Source organism: Parambassis ranga, chromosome 18 (assembly GCF_900634625.1).
Source record: "Parambassis ranga chromosome 18, fParRan2.1, whole genome shotgun sequence".
Lineage (NCBI taxonomy): Eukaryota > Metazoa > Chordata > Actinopteri > Ambassidae > Parambassis > Parambassis ranga.
Window position 1 is genome coordinate 1,658,535 of NC_041038.1, and position 23,255 is coordinate 1,681,789.

Genomic DNA, 23,255 nt, shown 5'->3' on the forward strand with positions numbered 1-23,255 from the left:
TTTATGACTTTACACTCACTGAAATGTCTTTACTGGTGTCACAGACCCTGGCCGGCATGTCGGAGCACTGCTCCCCTTTGCTGGAAGGATGCAGAATAAACCGGCAGCATTGGAAGCACTTGGCCGAAGAGTGCGAGAAAGGACTCGTTAATGGCTTGGCGTGAACGTAAAATCCAGTTCGGACTGTCGATCCACACAAACACCCAGGGTCAACCTGGTCTCACAAAATTTTATGAACTTAGTGTGATACCTAGAAAAAAAACAAATGACATGCTGTGTGCACTGAAAGAGATTTACCTACTAAGTCCAAAAACAGGTTCAGGTCAAGTTGGACGTCACAATAAGTATTTATCTAGCAAGTTAGCGGCTAGCGGTCACATAAAGAAGCTGTGCTTGGAGCTAAATGCTAATTGTGGGTGTTGTCATTTTAGCATGTTAGCATACATTTATGACAATTGGCTACATAGATTTTTCTGCTGACATGCTAGGTGCGTTAGCTACATGTTAGCACAGTGGCAAGACTTGATGTAGCATGTATCACAGCAGAAGGTAAAGTAACTAGCTACAAAAACAAGAAACAAATCCCTAAATAAAACACAAAGTTATGACGTGCTCACACGTGACAGCCTCGTTTCAGAGGTCATGCTCATTTCAGCAAAGTTTTGTAGGACCCGTCTTCCTGTCGTCACCATTCTGTTTGTCACTCACCAGAGATAATAAGTCAGCACTAAGCTATATTTATTACCATAGCCATTTTTATTTTTGCACAGAGTGGCTTTCATCTTGAAGTCTCACCCACCACTATCTATCACAGGTAGTGAACGCTTGAATGGTTTCACACAAGCGATCAAGATGGTATATACGTATACTTTACATAGTGTCACAATAACCTGATAAGCTTGTTAAATGTCTTTGTTCATAGCACGCACACACCACGTGGGTTTGAGTCTTTCGTACATTTTTTGTTCCACTTATTAACTATTTGCATATTTATTTTTGTTTTATATATTTATTAGAGTATATTGTATGGTGATCCTTTTGTCAAGAGCACACCTTCTTTATATAGGAAATGTAGTTTTCATACATATAAAAGTCAAATCTCTGCTTTTTTTTTGAAGGACCTTTCTTAGGAACAACTCTGTCATGACATTTGGAAATGTACTGTACTGTGTTATCTGAGAATCTGATGTGTTTTTCTCACAATGTAAAAAAAAAAAGAGCCAAAGACTAGACCTGCTATTTCAAATGGAAATGGGTCTAGATGTTTCCACTGCCTTGTTGTGATAAAGTAGGACCAATTCACAATTAAAGAAAAGAACCTATTTTTATTTCCTCACATCTCTCCGCACCCATTAATGAGTCTCCACGGCAAAAAGCTGTTTGTACAGGTCTGGTTTTATATTGTAAAGATGCTGTGTTGCCATCAGGACGTCTTGGACTGTTCAGTGATTAAATGAAGAGTTCCCTCACTTCACTAACTCACTAGCACATCGGTTCAAACCTAGAAGGCTTTATTTTTAAAAGGTATAGCTATATATATATAAATATCTGATTGTTTATGGCAGTGATATCCAGTCCACCAGTGTTAGAGTGTAGGGAACTACAGTAACCATATGAAACTGCTTTGCTACAATAATGACATGAACTGATCTTCCCAGGATACTCTAGTTAATCTGCTTAGAGGAAATCAGACCATGTTTGTGTAAGAACAGTGCACCTTCCAACGTAGAAGACATCGTTTCCCTGCTTTTAGAAAGCAGGAATAATAGTTGGCAGTCAGGGATTAAATGTCTTGCGGATGTCTACATGCATTTTATAAACACTCCGGTATGAGCTGAAACATTTTTGAACAGATAGCACCGTTGTATCTGTGGTTGTGTCTCCAGGACTGTACCAAACATGCCTGTAGTCTGACCCCTTGTGCTTTACTACCTGAGTATTTTTGGTTTTATAAATGAGCATAGGGGCACATTACACCAGAAAGTTGATGTTTGTTTTAAGACAAAAGACCTCTGCAGGAGATTAAATAATGATATTGTGATATAAAGAACATGTTTCACATCTGCACTGAACACTGTGATGTCAGAGCTACTACCCATTAAAGAATATGCTTTTTTTAAGTCCTGTGTGCTGCAGCTGTCCACTCAGCCCTGTGCAGCACTGCCACCTACTGGTGAACGACAGTCACCATGCAGATCTTGTATGAAAATGCAAAAAGCATTTAATAACATTTTAAAACAGGAACATAGACAAAGAGGTACAGCAGGACAGTGTAAAATCTACTGGATTCTATGAGAAGGGGCAGTGGTTGGTGCTATATACAGATGATGTAGTTCAGAGATTTAAACCGAGTCAATCTTCTTGTAAGCCACCATGCTGTTCACCTTGTGGATGGAAGTGGTGAAGGAGCGTAAACGCACCTCCTCGGATTGGTCGATAATCTGTGGTCCAGACTCCTCCCACTTCTCTGGGACTTCCAGGTCTTTGTCTGTGTAGACCAAGAGGTCAAATGCACCTGCAGAGAAGTGGGTGGGAAAATGATTAGTGTCTGTCATCTTATGTCAATGACTGAAAGTAATTTTAGCCTGCTGCTAGAACTGTTTAGGAGCAGTTACTCACATGGGGTCTCCAGCAGTGGCAGGAAAGTAACTGTAGCTGTGATCTGTCTGATGACAGAGCGGATCTCATCCTGAATGGTCTTAATGGACTTCTCCCTAGGAGCACTGGGTGACACAAGAGCACAAGTAACACACAGATCAAATAATAGTCAGCATGTATGTACATCAGCTGAATGAATGAAACAGCTGACTATTCTGCTACAGTCTTCTGTTACAATCAGCTGCCTGTGTGCTGACGGTGAAGTCTCCCATTTTTTAAAAAACACAAACCATGCACTTCATTGGGAACACCTGCAGCCAATCATGTAGCAGCACACAAACACTCACACAAAATGTGATCTGGTGTCAGTATGTGACTCTAAAAATGCTTGCTAAATGTGAGCAGAGTTAAGACAGACATAGAACTTGGTATCATTTATTGCTGTAGTATGTGTGTCTTTGTGAAAGGTCTGTTTTAAAAGCGGTCATTTCCACTGAGGAGTACTTGCTATAAAGTTTTTAGGAGAACCTCTCAGACATTTATGAGAACAGAGTAGATGAGCTGACCTGCTCTCCTTGGCTGACTTGTCACACTCGATGTCAAACTGCCATCTCTCCAGCACCTCGTTGGTTTCCAGACATGTGATCACCAACACCAGCTTCTGCACTGTGCACTCAAACAGCCATTCTGCAATACAGAAAAAAAACGGGATCACATACAACGTCCTATTCTTCACTCAGGACAACACAGGTACAGTCAAATATACACATTTAATACCAGTGATGTGCTGATGTCACTTAAAACATGTAGTAATTTACTTTCCACCTGTGTGTTTTATAAGAAACATAAATTGTCATTATCTGTAATTTAAAATGTGTGATTTATGTGAATCAAGTTTAAAGAGATTTTAGGGAAACACAGCGAGATAACTCATTCAGTTCAAATGACCTGCACATTGTGCATTGTTATGTATAGGAAGCTTTAACACAGGAAAGAAGGCAGCGACCACCTTTAAGTTGAGACACTACATCAGTCAAGTAGTTCTTCAGCTTGGGATCAGTGGTAAGCTGGAGGCTCATGTCATAGTGGGTGACTCTGGTGAAGGTCTCTGGAGGATAGATGCCCCGCTGGTACAGGATGCTGTTGATGCCGAATGCTGTGGAGGGAAGAAGGAAAGGACACAGGCAACATGAGTCACTGAAGCAGCTAACCAGGCATCAAATCATGCAAATATAAAGGAAAATACAGTATAACAAAGTATGAAAGTACTACGTAACCACAAATATATATGGCGACAACTACATATATGGCATCATAAATTATATTTAAAAACGGTGTAATAGAAATGAGGTGTGTGAATAATGTGGCTGTTAGCTAAACTGTAGCTAGTAGATATGTAAAGTCAGCTTGTAGAGTTTACTAGTATACAGTTCTACTTCAACTTTGCTTTGAGATATAACACATAGAATACATTTAGAATTAAACTGTTTTAAGCAACACCTCAGTAGACAGTGGAGACTAAATGGTTTTTAAAAACATGCTAACATTTCAACTAACATGTAGCTTTGTGCCTCGCTCCTGTCCACCAGCGCAGCCCGTGGTAGGCGGTGCTCTCCATTACGAATGTTTTAACTCAAAATGTACATTTTTTACAAAAACAAATTGAAAGGTTTTGCTAAATCAAAGAAATAAGGTTTAATTGTTGAAAACAATTCTGCTACAAACTTTATTTTCGGATACTTTGTGCAGCTCCGCTTGCTGGTCTGAAAACGTAAACTACACCAGTACTGTAGCATGTTAGCACTGCGTGTCTGCGTATTGAAAACGTTCACAACGGGCTGCTAAAACAAATAAACACAAATACTTACAGAAAAACTCAGCCACCAGCTCCGCGCTTCCTTTGAGAGTAATTCCTTTCAGTGTGCTCGTCATTTTTGTAACACTTTCGCTTAAATTATCGACAATAACCCTTTGTTGTATTTTTTTTCGCTCTAGGCTTCTACCCGCCGTCCAGTTTGAAATCAGTCAGCTGCACATCATTTCTTTGCGCATGCGTGAAGGATGTCGGCGCATATTTGATGACGTCAAGATGCGTTTACAACTTCGCGACACTAGAGGGCAGTGAATAACAACAGAATGTTTCTACGTAGTTTTCTACTGTCTCTGTTAGGGTTATTTTAAATATTTAAAGCAAATGATTGACTGTAAAATGTGTTTAATACTTTACATTGAACTTTCAAAAGGATTAAAAAACATAGAATTATTTAATAATTCAACAATAAATTTTCATGCAGACAAATATGAACTGACTTCTCATACACAGAAGCCAAACTGCCATCACTGAATTGATCTACCATGATTATCAACATCTGCTACTGCTGTGCCCCTTGCCAAGTGCCCTGTCTGCCATCCATCCAGGACCTGCACCCCTCGAGGACCCTGAGGTGTGCCTGACACAGTGCAGCCAACTTTTCCCACCACTTTAAAAAACACAGAGAGGCTGTGGCCCATCCAGCAGCTGGCCTCACACTCCCACTGACACACAATCCTCCCCATGGACACTACACATTGTCATTCCATTACCACATCTGTGAGGCCTACACATTTAACCTTTGTGTTGCTTTTATGCACATTTTGGGTTCATTATATTTACATTTGTAAATAAGAGTAAAAAAAAGTAAAAAAGAGTGAGGCGGTGTGTCATTAAACTTAAGAGAGGGTTAACGACCATACATTGGGATTGTTTTGTTTATTTTTCTTTATTTTGAGTCTGACCTAAATCTTAGAATTTAGATTTTTTTTTTCAAAGTTAGTTTTTTTGGTGAATAAATTGGAATTGTGACTTTCAGTTTCAATTTTTTTCTCAGAACTTGTGGCGATGCGCCCTCCTTTGGTCATATGAATAAGTGCCGGTGATATTGATATATATATTGATTCTTTGAATCCTGATTCTTTGAATCCTGAAATCAAAAACAGTTTCATATCATTCTGTGATGAAAGTAAGAAGGAAACCTAGTCGGAGAATACTTTTTTTTCAATCTATAACATTATTGTCTTTAGTTTTTTCTAGAATGTCAGAATCTTGTTGGGTTTTAATCACAGAGTTTGGAGAAAGTCAACATTCTGACTTTCATGTCAGATTTTAAGCTCAGTCTGAAGAAAAGCTAATATATTTTTAATCATTTTTTTACATATTATGTTTATTACCCAACTTTTATCAGTTGCAATGAATCCTAAGTCTGTATGCCTGCTTTGAATTATAAGCAATTAATTTCATGCTAGGATAGATGTTGTACAAGCTGTGATTCTTCCAGTAGTGTCAGTGTCCTTGTGGTCATTTTTGAACTTCATCCAAGTGTTGATATGTCAGTGTGAAAGCCAACATTAAACAGCTCTGCTGGTTCACACTAACAGATCTATGGTGTTATATTGAAATAGTCATGTTTCATAGCAGAGACTGTGGGTGCTGGCTCTGAGCCCTCAACAATCAGTCTGGCATCATGAAAATAATATGTCTTCTGCTTGTTCTCTCTGCTTGGAAATGCAAACCTCAGTCAGTCCTCCCAGGAGAGCCAAGGAATGTGGCAAACAGATCAACAGATTTTTTACTTCCATTAGGAAATCAGCCATCTACCTCTGATGGTGGCCCCTTGTACAGTGAGTCTAACAGCATTTTAGACCTTTGACAGTTAGCAAGTGATGCCGATAGCTGCAGTAAACATGTTATTAACTTGCTAACTATGGAGGGCTGATGCTGCAATCACACAAGAGGTGCCTCTTGGTGCCCCAGGCAAAAACTCAGAGGACCCCCATCAGTTTAGTATCCATCACCATTATGTAATAAATTAGTTGGCTTTTGTTGTCATTAGAAATGCATGATACTTGCAAAGTGGGGGGTCTCCTACTGTTATTGCAAATTTTGTCACTACTGTACACTGTCACTGCTGCAGTTTAAAGTTTGTTGGACATTGGGAGTGCAAGGTCCTGGTCAAGCAATGTGCCCTGGTGCTGAAACTTGTAGGTAACAGACAAATTGTGTGTTGCCCATCAAATATATGTTGTTGCTTGTTAGCTAATTTGATTAGCTTTAATAATCAAATAATAATTGAGTTCTGAGATCTGAGATCAGTTTGTTAGTGAGGAATGAATCGGACAGAAGGAGTGAACTGATAGTTGGGAGATGGCTAAGTACTCTAACCGGACTCCACCAATCAGATGGCGGAGTTTAACTAACCCACACTGACCAATATCTACTTTTTGACTCACACCACCCACTGGAGCATAAGCTGGGGGTCATCGGGACCCTACAACACCAGGCACAAACAATACCCACAGAGAGAGAATGTCATGATCCTGTGTTTGATCCTTGTTTTGTTTTCATATTGTTTATTCGTCCTGTTATTTATTATTATTTTAAGATTATTTTGCATCTTCCTTCCTCCTCCTGCTGATGTCGTATTCCCCTATGCCAGCAGAGGGCGGGCATCTGGCAACCTCACTTCCTCCCGAGCCACCCATGGGTGGTTCTTCCGGTGCTGCCTCTATGGAACCATCCGCCGAGCTTGTGGATACCTTTTGCCTTGGATTGATGGCGGCACCAACCTTGACTGTGGAGGGTTCCCTTCCGAACCTCAAAGAACCCTCAGCCCCAGTGACCAGCCCGGTCACCGAAAGATCCTTGGCTTCTAGCCTTGGCCCTAGCCCTGGTGGGGCTCCGTCCCCAGCTTCCAACCATGACATTGAAGGTCCACCACTCCTGAACCTCCGCTCCAGGCCTGGTGGGCCGCCTCTCCTGAACCTCAGTCCTGACCGTGGTGGTCCACCGCCCCTGAGCTTCTGCCCGGTCCCTGGTGGGTCACCTCCTCTGAGTCCCAGTCCTGGTCCTGGTGGTCCTTCGCCTCTGGTCTCCAGCCCCGACGCCGGTGGTCCTTTGTCTCTGGTCTCCAGTCCCGACGCCAGTGGTCCTCCCTCAGCTCTGGTTTCCTGCCTGGATCCTGGAGGGTCCTCAGCTCTGGTTTCCTGCCTGGATCCTGGAGGGTCCTCAGCTCTGGTTTTCTGGCCGGGCCCTGGAAGGTCCTCAGCTCTGGTTTCCTGTCCGAACCCTGGAGGGTCCTCAGCTCTGGTTTCCTGCCCGGACCCTGGAGGGTCCTCAACTCTGGTTTCCTGCCCAGACCCTGGAGGGTCCTCCTTGTCTCTGCCGATCTTCTGCCCGGACCCTGGAGGGTCACCTCCTCCGAGTTCCTGTCCTGTCCTTAGTGGACCACTCCCGAGCTTCTGCCATAACCCCGGTGGGTCCAACTCGCCTTCCTCGCTGGTCTTCAGTCCGGACCCCGGAGGGTCCGCAGCCCTGTCCTTGCTGTGCGTCCACCCGGACCCCGGAGGGTCCAAACCCCTGACTGTTTTTGGCCCCCTGACCGTCCCCCTACAACATCACACAACACAGAAGGTAGAACCAGGAGCAAAAACAAGTAAACACAGCTCTCAGAACTTGCGCCTAACCAAACTGGGCCCTGGTGAAAGCTGGCAAAAGGAAAGAACAGCAGACAGCCCAACCAGAACAGGGCCAGTCACGCCAGAAAAACATTGTCATCCCTTATATATCAGGTATAACTCAGAAGGATTTTGAATGCAATTTTCCACATCAGATCCCAGTACACTTTAAGCCCAGCTCTACACAAAAACTGGTCCACCCCAAGGACAAAACTCCCAGAGAAAGACAGAGCAATGTAATCTATGCAGTTCAGTGCAGTGAGGAATGCTTTGATCTCTATATTGGTGAAACCGAACAACCACTACACAGAAGGATGGCACAGCACAGGAGAGCCACCTCCTCAGGACAAGACTCAGCAGTTCACCTTCACCTCAAAGACAGTGGTCATTCCTTTGAGGATAATAATGTCCAAATCCTAGACAGGGAGGACATATGGCATGAACGAGGAGTCAAAGAAGCCATCTATGTGAAATTGAAAAAACCCTCTCTAAACAGAGGAGGAGGGCTGAGGCCTTAGCTCTCACCTATTCACAACTCTGTCCCTTCATCCCTTCCTAGCAGACTTCACTCCCACTCAAACTCTCACGATGGGCCGTCAACTAGTCCTGCACATGGCCCAGACACAGTTTCTGGTCGTTTTCTGACCATTAGCCAACTAGAGGGATCTTAGGCATGTGAGCTCCTGCAAGATCCACCCACAGAGGTCCTAAACACATAAAACTCAGATTCCGAACCAGAATAGTAGCAGAACTGAAGAAGCCACTTGGGGGAGTGGCGAAACATCTTCAAAAACAGTCCAGTTGCCTTGGAAATCCTGATGATGTTTTTGACTACTCTGATAAGCTGTAATTTGCAGCCCCTCATAACATCAGCAGCATCTCCGACATATGGGCCGCACGGAACATGATGAGGTGCGGCCCTTACACAGTGTAACGAGGTGTTCGCCACACATCGTCGTCCTGTAGGTGCCGTGTTTGTCCCGGCTGGGGCCGCCATGCTGCAGTGGTCTGGCCTCGTGCCTCGTGTTCTCTGGCTCCTCATGTGAAACAGCTGGAGCTCTGCAAAAGACTTTTCATGTCTCATTTACACGCAAGCACACACACACATTCCTGTATTCTTGGAGACACACAAACCAAATGCAAGCACACCACACACTGTAGTTACTTATATTAATATTTACAAATGGACTTTCTGTTGGCAAAGTGGGGCCACAGCTTTCAGCATATTTATTCTAAGTATGTCAAGTTTATCACTTCAAACCTATAAAAAGTCTTTTCTTGTAAAGTTGCTGGTTGTGTTCTTCTCATAAAGAAGTTTCTTCCTTTTACAAGTGAGTTTATACGACGACTTACAACCCCATTACAGAGTATCTAAACATGGAGGCCTCTGACAGACAGAGAGCTGTCCAGAGTAAACACACTCTAATAGATAGTGGCTGGGATGAGAGCATATACAGACATTGTTAGGCCACCTGCCCTACATCTACATACAGGAAGTCTCCCCCATGCATGTATACATCTCTACAGAGATGGTTAGAGTTCACACATGTCTGCAGGCTCTAACACACTCCAGTCCTTTTGCTTTAAACAAGATGTTATCATAAAGCTGCACTGCAGACCTTCAATTAAGGTAACTGACCTAATGTTTACCATCCTGGCCAGCCCAACACAAAGCTGTAAAAATACCTCTCAATCTGTGTCAATAAACCCATTAAGCACATAACAATAGTGTTTTTAAGGACTTTGAAACAAGCCACTAGAGAGCGGCTCCAAAAGTGGGTCAGATGCCAAGCCGTAGCTGTTACGATTCTTAGTTTGCTGTTTTATTTTAGACTGTCGTCTCTGACTTCCTCCTGGGTGAACTGTGGATGTTTTTGTCCACTGCATTTATATGTTAAAATGCTCTGCTTCTCTGTGATTGGCTGCCTGCCCTCATTGTTTCCACCTGAGTCCGGTTACCTGCTGTATTAGTCCATGTGCTTCCCCTGTCCCTCTTGTGTTCCCAGCCTGGTTTTACCTGGTTTTGTCGCTGTATATTGATGTTCAGTTTTTCTATTTTTGAGGGTTTTTTTCCAGCTTTGCTTAAACGATGCTCTCATTTGTCCTGCATCCAGCACTGTCATTTCTGTCAAGTAGTCCACATTGCTAATGTAGACCATCATTTCTATACTACTTTTCATTATGCATTGTGGGATACATTGAGTGTACTGTATTTTTTTTATTTTTTTTTTAGAAATGAGGCAGATAAAGTTATAACAACAGCTGCACTCATACCTTTAGTGGTGCCTTGAACTTCAGCGCTTACATGCTCTTGAGATGTTAGCATTCGCTGTAGCTGTATGACTCCTTGTGACGGTTGGTCTAGTGGCCTCTGAGCCAGCATTTTGACACCCAATCGGTACTACTTTTGGATGTAGTCAGGAGAGGTTTGTGAGGTCAGACTTAATCCATTTTAAGGGTACCCTTAACCCATCACCAATCACCCTCACTGCCTATAACCTATAATCTAATCTATTCTTAACACAGACAGCCACCTGTCAGCTCTTCTCTCCTTTTTTGGGTGCTTTAAAATTTGTGTTGACTGCACAGAGCAAAATGTCCATTTTTAAAATTTTACTGCCACATTTGGTGCTTGAATCAAAGAACACACACACACACAGAATGACGGACAGCTGTCCAGTCAATCCGCACCAATGTGTCATGTTGCCAAAAGAGCGGTGCAGACAGACGAAGACAGATGAAGGCAAAGGTGGGGGGGGGTTGTGCAGCTCCATCTACACACACACACACACAGCATTATGACAGTGTAACATTTGATTGAATATTTGTTATCACACCACTAGCAACCTCCAGTTGATGTTAACACTTAAAAATTTACCCTTCAGTCACCAGTGTGCAGGGAATCCTGGGATATGCTGTGAAAAATCCATCTATAGACTGTATATAAAGATGGATGATATGATCCCCATATATGGAGGCCAAAACAAACCTTGATTTATTAGCTATTTTTTGTGTGCATTCAAAACCTCAGTTTTTGATGTGTTCATCTTTATAGTAGTTATTTTTGGCCACAAAAGGGGAAGAAACATCATGATCAGCGGAAAAATCCACTGCAGGGACGATGCAGCTTCTTCATCAATCTCTATCATGTGGACTCCTGCTCCAAGATGGCAGCTGAGATATTTTGGCTTCACTGTTGTCATCCATCTTTATATACAGTCCAGGGATTACTTGATGCATTTGAATTAGATTTGGTATTAGGATTATGGCTTTGAAGTGCAAATGTTAGGATTAAAGTCAGAATAATTCTTTTGTCTGCTCATGCTGAACATGATGAAATGCTGCTGCTGGGCCCCGGGCCCCTGCTGACCGACCCTGGAGCCGCCCCTTGTTTGGCAGCTGTTTTTGTCTGTCAGCCAGCAGCAGTGAAATGATTTTATACATTCTAAGAGTTTCCACAGTGTATCATCAGGGGCCTTGTAGACTCCAGCTCCTGAGGGTGCTGTATATCTTCCTTTCTTTCTTCATCGCATTGTTATTTCAGTTTGTCATCTTTAGCAGAAGAAACACCAGTCGTGTCCAAATGAAGTGCTCCAAAAAGTTTCTCTGCATGATCATACTTAAAAATCTGCACTCTTTCTAATTTATGTGATAAATGTGTCATGACTGGGGGGGGGGGTTCTCAGTTCCTCTGGCACATCTGTCCTTCTTCCGTCCCTGCAGCGCTGACGCAACAGCGAGGGCACACAAACACAAACCAGCTGGCTCTGCTTAGCCACATTTCTGCATGTGGACTACTGTGCTGCCATTATTTAATAGTAGCTTTGGTGCAACATGAAGCTTCACATGGCCAAAAAAGCCAATGTAATCAGAGAGCTTAATAACATAATAGGTGCCATTTGGAGGATGCTGCTTGTCGTAACAGAGCAGTTTATCCATTGGTCTTCTTGTAAAGCATCCAACACCACAACACAAGCCTCTGTGTAGCCGCTGCCTGCCTCCGTCTTATGTGAGGTCTGTGTTGGCAGAACGAGTGGAATGTAAGATACCTGACGAAGGAGCTCAGTGGTCAGCACTTTGTGATGTCATCACTCCTGTGGAGCAATTCTCTGGAGATCCAAGACTTCTAAAGAAGGAAACCGTTTGCTCCAAGTCTCCTAAAAGTAGTTCCATCAGGAGAGACTCAGGTGCCTGAATGGCAGTACATTTATTGTGATACAAAGAATTGGAATGTGCTTTGGCATTTTAGACCCCGACGTGATGACCACATCAGAAAGGGGGAAAGAGCAGGAGGAGAGGCCCTTTGAATCAGATGTCCCCCCGGGTCTAAACCTGGTGGTGGTGGTGGTGGAGAAGGCTTGAGAGCAGGAGAGAGGAGGCCTTGAACTGGCATGAATCTGGCGGTGCTGAAAGGCAGCTGAAGGAGAGACGAAAGAATTCTACATTTTTTGCTAAGCCGTGATTGGGTAGGTGAGGTACGGGCCGGCAGCTGATTGGTGAGGGAGGTGCTCTCTATTATTCACCTGGCCAGAATGGGAGAGTGAGGGGCAAGAGAGAGTGAGTGAGAGAGAGAGAGAGAGAGAGATATCCGTGATGCAGATAGAGAGAAGATTGGTGAATGGCATGCTTTAATCAATGATGAAGAGATCAGAGTCTTCCTGTTTGAACCTGCGCTAAGAGCTTCATTTATTTTCAGATTGTTGTCTATTTTTTTTTTTGCCTCATAAAAATATAAATGTCTATGTTTTGTACTAAGAAGCCTTAAATTATAGGAAAAAAATCAAAATATTTGTCTTGTAAAGATGTATTTAGTTGATTAAAATGTCTTATTCAGACCTTTTTTTGGCAAATAAAAGCAGAAGGTAAACATTTCACAGTCACAAAATCTCTTCATGTAGATAAAAATGTTTCATTTTATAAAAAAAAGACTATAGAGCAAACAGACTGATGGTCCAAATGTGGTGTTGGGTAAAGTTTGCTTGAATGCAAAAAAGTGTGCATGTGTGTTTGTTTACATCCAGTGCTCTGTGTGTTTTCACTGATATGTCAGACTAATGTCTGACCAACGTCTTAACCACACACCCGTAGATCCATCATAATGTGAGGTATACACACACACACACACAGAATGTTATCATAGCAGTGTGCTGTATCCAGTGAGAGAGAGCATGGCAGTGAAAAAGTCCTTTTAGCACAGTTCATGTATGGTGAAAGAAAGTCAGTGTGCCACACAGAAACACTGCTCATTTATATGTGTCAGAGCAACACACACACACAGCTCCAAGCCCACCTCTCCATCTCCAACCTGGACCAGCATGCGCAGGGGTGTCTATAAATAGCCTGGCAGGTCTGATGTGTGTTTCCTTTGTGCAAGGTTAGTTTAGACGTTATTAAAAAGAGGGGAGGTGTAATTATCCCCCAAACCCACCAAACTCTGCCCTCTGACCTGCAGACTATCTGTCAGTCACACGCCTGCACTTTCCTGACCCACAGGGATAAAAACTGATAGTGTTTTGTTTTTCAAAAACCTCCAAAAGGATGACGTTTTAAAGTTAATTCCAACTAAAGATTATCTTGATGTTGCTGACAGTTCACTGCTGTTAAATAAATATAAATAATATATATTCTTTGTAGTTTGTACTGCAATGGTCTAGTTGGACATCCTCTTTTATTTTGAAAGGGAGCTGTTCTAGTGCCATGTTGTTAGCTTTTTCCTTCCCTTGTTGACTTTCTCACCTGTGTTAGCAATCACTCACCTTGTATGAACGTGCTGCTCACTACTATCTGCCAGATTGTCTTGTTGTGATATGCTGTGTATGACTCCTGCTTGTTTTTGATCCTGATCCAGCCCTCCTCCTGAGTTTGGACTCTTTGCCTGCTCCTTGTCTGTTGTGGTTGTCTTGACTACCTGTGCGTGGACTCCTTTAGATTGTGGAATTTATTTGGTGCATTGTGACCCTTGCTGCCAAGTCATTTTCTGATCTCTGAATATCACAGGTACTTAAACACTTAAACATGATAATAAAATTATGTTTGCCTGGCCAGTCTGTGGGTTCTAGTTGGATTTCCAGGAGGAAGCAGCAACAGCTTCAAAATAAACCAATGAACTTACCTTACATTTTTGTGTGCTACTATCAGACCAAATTAGACTGCAGCAGAATAATCCAGAGGGTGGATACATTCATTTTCGATTTATACCAGTTGAATTAATAGCATGGCAATGCAGCACACTACTGTTGAAGCTGGAGCTGCAGGACTTGTTTTGGTGCGACACAACAGAGCCTCTGTGCAGCTCTGGCAGGAGTGGAGGAGGAGGTGGAAATGGATGCTTCCCAAGGGAACACACCGCTGTGGACACCATGATCTCTAATGTCCAGGAGCAGTGAGATTCAGTGAGTAAGCCCAAGTTAGTCCCACAGAGTCTGTGTGACCATCACTGCCTCAACTGTGTGCAATTACTATGAATTTGGAATACAAATGCAGGACTTCTTATCTATTGTACTCACATTAATTGCTCCAAAACATTCCATCACCCACTCACCACAAGCACTGATTAGTGGTAGAATGAGATGTAGCACATGTCATGAAATGACACTGTGGTTTGGCCTGAACTGGGACAACAATCCCAGTCTGATATTATAACACTTTACAACTACAGCACAGTGTTATTGTTTCCCACCCATATTATATAATGGGTAGTCATTTATTCAGTTTGGGTATGACCTTTCCAGATTTCTAACTCAAAAAAGGAGTTCTAGAGAGGAAGCACCAGCAGTAGGAACACACAGGCCCAATACTTGTTGAATGTTTTTTACGTAGCTTTAGTATGTCTGTTTGTTAACGTGGATTATTTTTATGTATATTTTTATATTATTATCTTCCCATTGCAATGTATTATGATAGTTTTTGGATTGCATCCAATAGTTGAATCTCTTTATATGATGAGCTCCACAATCAGTTTGCATGCATGCCATGGTGTCTGTATGTCTAGCTAGAATAAGCTTATGAAAGAATAGTACAAGATGGTTCTATTTGAATCAGAATCATTGCCCCACTTCATATAGTTCTCAGTCATCCTGTGGCTGGTATTGTTTTGCCACTGTATACTAATCCATAAGGGAAGAAAATGTTTGCACATGACAGATTACACCCCTACAATGTTTATGCTGCAATCTGCGGCCTGAACTGTGGTTGACAAACGGTATTTTTGTCGGTAAATATTTTACTTACCAGTAGCTTGAGCAAGCAGAGTAGCTTTTCCCAGCAGCGTTGGAATCAAGAGAGTTTATTCAACATCAGAGTTATCAAAATATGATCTGCAACTGTTATAATAATCATGCAAATTATGTACCAGCTCTTCAAATAACGTCTGGTTCTCCTGCTGGATTTTTTTTCATCAGCTCACCACTCCAGTCCTCTGCTGTGATGCCAAGACCCTGTTTATGTTCTGTGTGTGGCTGTGTATGAGAGAGAGAGTAAAAAGAGAACTGATCAACATCTGTCCAGTGGTAACCTTTGATCCCCAAAGGGCATGCTGGGTCACTGACAGGAAGTGTGTGGAGGTCAATGCTGCTTGTTAATGGTCAGAACTGCAGCACATATGCAGCAACATATGTGAAGAAATTTGTGACATATTCTGATAGAAATGTAAGCTTAGTCATAAGAGAAAAAACAGGGGGAAAAAATATTGCTTCAACATCTCTGTGCTGTCAATGAGATTGACATCTGATGACAGCCTCAAAGTGCTGTTAGCAGCCATGCATCACAGAAGACCTGTGCAGCTTAGTGACTTCACGCTGGGCCACAGGAATGAAAAAAAATTACTATGTGGTAACAGCATTTACACAAACCAACACCAATGTGCCTCTATTTTTGCCACGCTAGCGATGAGGGCCCTGCTACCGGATCAGAGTTATACTTACACAAACACGTGAAATGCAACTCAATAACCCAGAAGGTCAAAGTAGGACACATTTTCTTATTTTTTTGTGTATGTTGACCACTTGCTAATGAGAAGCAACCACACAGCATGATGCTACCATCGTGCTTCACCTTGAAGTTTGGTACACGCAGACTTCTCTCCGGCATGTACCAGTAGTGGGATGCCAGTTAATCAGCTTGTAGCATCAACTACATCTGATCAAAAACACACCTCTGATCTATAACTGCCTTGAAACATGAAGCTATTACTTTTGACTGTGCTGTGCAGAGAGCAGGACGTTTTAGTGCTGCCTGCTTCGTTTTGGCACCCGTGTCAGACAAGGCTGAGATGGCTCATAGACTGGAGCTATAGTTTAGGAGTGTGGTTTCCTCGTGGCATGAGAAACCTTATGCATAATCTGTTCCAAATGTTATAAATGATATATGATATAAATTGCATGATTAAGATGGCCAACCCCATCTCCTCCACATACACAAAAAATAATATTAATAAAGAGCTCATCCAACAGAAATGGTAACACTGCTGTTTGTGATTACAGATACAGATACACTACATGTGAAACAATCATGCATCAAATGATATAATATAACTAATAAAGTGCAATATTTGGGTTGTAAATTTACAACTCAGCTTTTACAAAAAAGGCACAATTTAAAAAAATTCTCAAAGATTTTTTTCTTGTAAATTCATCTGAAAAATTGTTAATCTGAAAAAAAAATGAAATGACAGTAATAATAATTATTAGAGTAATACCTCCCATCTGAACAATTATACACCAGTTACAGGTACTTGAACACCTCCAGGCTCTTGACTGCGATGACTGAAGCAGTAATATCCAGAAATCTTGGTTCTATTTTGATTTTCCTGACACCATGTGGGGCTCCAGTATTCCTATTTCCCATGAATTTAGTTGGAAGGATGGAGCTGTTCAAAGAGCCCAAAAATGCCATCTCTACCCAATATGTCATGTCGATCATTCTCACTTTATTCATAATATATGAGCTCTAAAGATGAGCTTTCCACAGATTCACAACCATAACTTTATAAATATAGAACCACCACAAAGATCATTCAAAGTTAATTATCTAGCCCATTGATCCTATAAAATGACCATGGACATGTGTGGTTACACCATTTTTCTTCAAGTACTTGCTGACCACAGTTCTTGGTTTGACGTTTAATGAACTCGGTCTGTCAGCTGGATACTTGCGCCACTTTCTAGCATATCTCATGCATGTAGGCCAGCCTACATTGTGGTCCTGCAGAGCTGCATCTCACATACCTCAGATGTGCAGTAATGGGCTTGTTGGCTGGCACCAGGATCTGTATCTTGGCCCTTGATCACCACATTGGCACTGATGGAAAACCCCCATATTTCTTACTGCTGCTACACCCAGCAAATAAGATGACTCTGGTTACCAGGATGTGTGTGTGTGTTTGGAGAATGAGTGGGATTATGAGCCAGGACAGCAGATGGATTGTTCCTCAGTGGGGAGAGGTTAAAGGGTGGCGAAAGCAGATGTCACAGAGGTTTTTTCTGATCATCCTCACTGACTCAGATTTCCTTAAGTCAACCCCCCCTCACACACATGAAATTATTCACACATTTATTGTACTTGTTCCCAGGCAGTCATTGGGTTATATTTGTGTGTATAGTGAGCAGGCAAAGTTTACAACATAATCATACAAGAACATTAATTTGGTTCCTGTGTGAGTGCTTCATCATTACACCTAACTATTAGCTCTATTAGCAGGAGATGTGTACATCTGCCAGCCGGTGCAGTACCTTTAGGTCCCCATTTCAGCAGCCCAGTCCACAGATGAAACAGAGGATTATCAACAAAAATACACACATCCTAACCCCAGAGTATGTTGCACAAGGAGTTAAATTGGGACCTCCAGATCCACCTGGAGCTGCAGCAGGCTCAGGTCTAGAATAAACTCAGCATCCAGCTTCTGTTTTGTCCTTTAGCAGTAGTTTTCTTATGTTTATTTGTTCTTTAATACCAGAAGGGAAATTGGGACAAAAAGAAAACCATAAACCTTTCAGCGCTGCCACAGAGGCCACCTGAACCTGGCCTCTGACCAAAGAAAAACACCGACCTGATGCCAGAATCATCACTCAGGCTTCAAGAGTCACCTGACAGTTCATGTCATGCTTGTATCCTTCTGGTGGATGTTAAAATTCTATAACACCAATGAGGACTTTGGCAATCCATGGCAAGCTTTAGCCCCTTACTGCGGGGACTCTCTTAGATAGCTTTCCCGTATGCTGGAGGGACCTGTTAAGGTGGGGGGATGGGGGTCACGCTAGCTTAAAGTGCACCAAGCAAAAACAGGTCTTGTTGATACAGTCATCTGAGCCAGCTGGATAACACATTAAACAGCAGCTACACGAGCTGAGCGCTGCACTTGGGACCGTGTGCACGTGGCCAACAGAGGAATAACAACAGAAGCTAACACTAATAGATATTGCGTTGCCTGGGTGGAAGTGATTTAACTCACAGAGGCACTGACTTATTAATTATCCAGTCATCGTATTTCAAATTATTAACACTGTGCTGCTCAGTCAGTGGTGTTGGGTTGCAGCTGCTTGGTTATGACATAATGTAGCTGTGAAAAGAGGTATGAATATTAGCTCACCTGTGTTTGTGTTCAACACAAGAGTACTATTCTGTGTGAGTGCCTGGCCAGATATATTGGGGTCAAAGGTTAGATTGAGGTTGGTCCCTGAATCAGACCCCTGTTGGCTTCTCACTTATGAGGTTCTGTGTCCTGCTATCTGTCTCTCTTGCAGTATTAAGAGACATCTTACTCACATTTTTGATGTGATTTGGCCTGGATAACTGAACATCTTACTGTGCAGAGCATTCATTTTTTATTAGCTGATCAGGTTTCTGGAAGATGTGACCATAAAATTTCTTCCTATTTAAGTACATATGGGGTAGGTGAAGTAATTAGAAATTGGATTGACCTTCAAGAGTACATGCCTAGTATTTCACTTTAATAATTACCCAGACTGTGTGACCTGCTGGCTGCACATTCTGTTTGCCAAGACACATACTTGTAACACAGTGCTGAGAGTTGCTCCTGGACACCTCTTAAAATACACCCCAGCATGTCTCAGACACTGAGACATGCAGCGGCAGCCATTGACTACATTGGCCAAAGCTCATCCGGATCGTGGTGCACAGGTGCCTGGTAGGGTGTGCTTTACCCCTGAGACCCACCAGGGTGCACACTTTTTATCAATCTTATAAGGCCCTTGCATGACACACTATGCGACGTGAATCTAATAAACGTTGGTATGACGTCAAGTTTGATGCATGCAGATTGTACGATAACCATTTACTGCAGGCGATCGCAGGTTACAACGTACGTAAAGGAGGATGCGGACGTGTCGTAGCAGCTGACACACTGTGCGACATTGGCCATTGTGAAACCTGTCTCACAGTGTGAAGACCACTGTTTTAGAGCCACGACCACAGATATCTCTATGATTCTCCTGAGATGGTCGTCTTTTGTCTGGGACAACTAAAAATCGCACAGTGTGAACCCAGCATTAGACACAACTGCGGCACGTTTCAAAACCCACCCTCTGCTCTGCTTAGTCTATTTTGATGCCCTTACAATGCAAATAGGAATGAGAGACTGTGCATTAGACTGCGTTATGTGTGTGTGCACAAAGCTAAGAGAAAACAATTGTAAAGGGTTAACAAAGCAATCCTCCTCTTCGCTTCCTGCCGGATCTTGATAGCATATAGTGGCTGAAGTCCAGCACATACACTGTATATAAATGTTTTTTACATGAAGTCTCTGTGTGTATGTGGGCTCCAGTATTCCCATTTCCATGACTTTAGTTGGAAGCATGGAGCTGTTCAAAGAACCCAAAAATGCCATCTCCACCCAATATGTCATGTCGATCATTCGATCAATCACTTTATTCATAATATATGAGCTCTAAAGATGAGCTTTCTACAGATTCAAAATCATGACTTTATAAATATAGAACCACCACAATGATCAATCAAACTTAATTATCTAGCTTGTTGATCCTATAAAATGACTGTCCGTTTATCCATGGCATGTTCCTGTGTGTGTTTCCATCCTCCCTTTTTGATCTCCGTTAGGTTTGGTTTGTTTTTTACTTATTTGCTCTTGTTGAATCGGTTAGTTGCCCTTTACTCCTTTGGTTTGTACTTTGCATTCTGGGATTTTATGTTTTTGACCTTTTGGCTTTATTAAAAGCTCACTTTTTGTTCACCTCAGCCTTTGTGTCTGCATTTGGGTCCAAACACCCTCATAATACATACACTGTATATTATATTATATGTTTTTTACATGAAGTCTCTGGTCCTGACAGGCAGCACTCTGCTCATGAAACACTCCCAGTGGTATCTAAAGCTGACGATGGAACAAAAATGTTTGTAATTTACCAGTTGCATTTAAATAAATTCTCCTGCCTCTGTAAACTTTGGCAATCAACCAGTTCTAAGTCTGAGAACAAGGTGACCTGTGATAGAGTCAGATTCCCCGCTGGTCCAGAGTCCACATCTGGACCAGAGGGTCAGATTTTGCTTGAAAGCATAAAGAATAATTAAAAAATGTTCTTTATCGAACATTCCAATCTGTATGTTTAAGTTCATTTTGCCATTACAGATGGAAGTTACATCTGAATTCTGAGGGCTCAAAGACACATATCTCAAAACCTACATGAGAAAACCCACCAGAGGTGCTTATGAAAACATTTGAATGTCCTTTAACACAGTCAGGATCTTTATCTTCTTACACAGCATCAAAGCTCGACTGCACACAGCAGAAAGCCAGGCAGACCACAGCCTTATGGTCACATGTTTGGATGAAGCTCAGCTATTCCTTTAAAATGCTCTATCTGCCCTCACAATCTGTTTTGTCTGCTCCTGGCCTCTGTGGCCTGTGTTGCAGTCAGGCTCGCTCCAGCTGTGTTATGGATCTGTAAGTCAAAGATGAAACAAGAGTGTCCACTTAGCACGCATACCTTTGCTTCAACACACACCACCTGAGGTGAGGGGGCACCCGGTTTGTTTGGAGGATTTTACTTTGCTCATCATTTTGTCCTTATCTTTCCTTCATCTGTACTCACTCAGGGTGTCAAAGCGGCCATTGCAGCTACCAACATGGTAATGTCTCTAACTGCTTCTGTGGACTTCTTTAGAATTTTAGATTTTACAAAAAAAAAGTGATTCAGGCAGGCACAGATCTTTCATCTAGCTTCTGTTTGAGATGATTTGAGTAAACCGTGTCAATATTATTAACACTAGGAATTAACTTAAACTTGGAAAAACTAAATGAAATGAAGCTGAAAATACTAAGCTAAACTAAAATAATACAAAATAAAGTAAAATATATAATAAAAAATAAAAAAAAATTAACTTGACATTAAATACTAATAAACTGTTCAGTAGATCTTATAAAGAATTTAACATTATTAGTAAAAATAGCAGCTGTTGCTTTTATTTTAATGAAGAAAAAAAACCCACACCCAATTCATTTTTATACAGTCCCTTGTTCTTCTACCAAAAACATACAGCGTCTGCACATATGAAACCTGTTTCTTCTTCTTTTTTTTAGGTATCCACTATGTGGTGAAAGGTAAGAATTCTTGTTCTCATTCACCTTAGCAGCATATAATGGCTGCCAAACAGACAGCGAGTCTATCTGGAGAGAAACGTTTGCTTCCAGTCAGCCAAGCAGGAACAAACAGGGCCTAGTTTTCTTTCAGCTTCTGTGCCGGGGCATGTCTGACACACACAAAGCAGTCAGCAGCAGGTTGGGATTGTAGATGTGATGAAGATGATAATGCATATATGATTTTAAGATTGTGTTACAGCCGTCCACATCAAGCAGCCGCCTCTGACTTTCATGTTAATGAAAAATATTCAAATCTGCCCAAGACATGGCGACATCTTCTTAACAATTCTCCCCTTTGTCTGAAACTGTGCAAGTTATAGTTGAACTGAAATGACTGGTAGACATGAAATGTGAGCAATACGGCCTGTTTCTGCACAGTCAGGCCTTTAAAACCCAGGAGCCGGAGCTGGCTGCTAATTTGTTGTGGAGCGCTGTGCTGTTGTTTTTCCTAATCACTCTTTGTTGGGAGCGCCTGCTGTTCATTATAACTTTTAACACCCACCAGACATTTTATTTGGAGGGGATCTGCTGAAAGGTTAAAAGATCACATAGGCTTTGCATGGAGGGGGGGGATCAGCTGACTCAGTGGATTGGTATAATGGAGGAATAAGTTGTTTCCAGATGGTCTGCTTGAATGGATATGTTTCCAATGAGATGCAGAGAAGACGTACAAAACAGAACCAGGACGATACTGAGATAAGTGAGCAGGCAATTAGCCTCCATTTTCCCCTGAGTAGAGTCTGTTCACATTAACAATGAAGAAAAAACTGTATGTAACATGAAATGAATTTCCTAAAACATCTAACTTATAAGACACTGATGGACAGTTATCCAAAATATCTACACGATGTTAGCTTAAAAGGGGCCAATGCAAGCTTCTGATGATGAAGGACATTGCTAACTGACTCCAAGCACTTAATTTATTAAACCTTTAAGACGGCCATCAACAAAGAAATGACACCAGTGGGTGATTTTTAAATAGCATATATGACCCATGATTTCTTGATAACAGTTGTGTAAAAATTACGTATACCTCATGTTAAATACAGTCTTAACCCGGATTCTAAGTAACTTACTGCTTCTATAGGATTTCACAAGTTGAGCTGCAGCAGGTGCTGCTGATCATTAACCCTTGATGAGTTGAGCTGCAGCGGGTGCTACTGATGATCAATCCTTGATGAATTGATCATCAGCAGGTGTACAGACCTCTATAAAAACAGATGTTTTGACAGTTTGCTGCTCTGGAACATTCAGGTGTTAACACAATGACAAGAGGGAAAGACAGTACTTGTTTATGTTTTATATAAATAATATAAATAACAGTTCACAATCATTTTTATTGTTTTATGCAAACACATGTAATTAAAAATTAACTTTTGAACAACACTATAAAATGTGATGGTGTATTTTAAAGATGATATGCTATATAATGTTTGTGACCATATGACAAAAACAATTCCTTGTTAAACAATTCCTTGTTAAAGGTGAAGTATGGTAAGTTTGTCTGTGCCTTTTTTTGTAACGGCTAACACAGGGACTGTTGCATCTCAACAAT

The 23,255-nt window shown here is 41.8% G+C and overlaps 2 protein-coding genes across 9 annotated transcripts in view; one reads left to right on the forward strand and one right to left on the reverse strand.

The window, feature by feature from the left end:
• Window positions 1-1,336, forward strand: part of pde5ab (phosphodiesterase 5A, cGMP-specific, b) — a 65,924-nt gene extending 64,588 nt beyond the window's left edge. For all 8 annotated transcript variants that reach the window (XM_028429509.1, XM_028429513.1, XM_028429512.1 and 5 more), the window contains exon 22: window positions 45-1,336. In XM_028429509.1, coding sequence (XP_028285310.1) covers window positions 45-164 — 120 coding nt within the window. In that variant the 3' untranslated portion in view covers window positions 165-1,336. The remainder of the gene's footprint in view (window positions 1-44) is intronic.
• mad2l1 (MAD2 mitotic arrest deficient-like 1 (yeast)) lies at window positions 1,274-4,623 on the reverse strand. The gene is made up of 5 exons (XM_028429514.1): window positions 4,467-4,623; window positions 3,608-3,754; window positions 3,165-3,285; window positions 2,620-2,723; window positions 1,274-2,515 (listed from the first exon to the last, which is right to left on the reverse strand). The coding sequence occupies exons 1-5, from the start codon at window positions 4,528-4,530 to the stop codon at window positions 2,343-2,345; spliced, it is 609 nt and encodes a 202-aa protein (XP_028285315.1). The 5' UTR covers window positions 4,531-4,623; the 3' UTR covers window positions 1,274-2,342.
• Window positions 4,624-23,255: the final 18,632 nt, after the last annotated feature.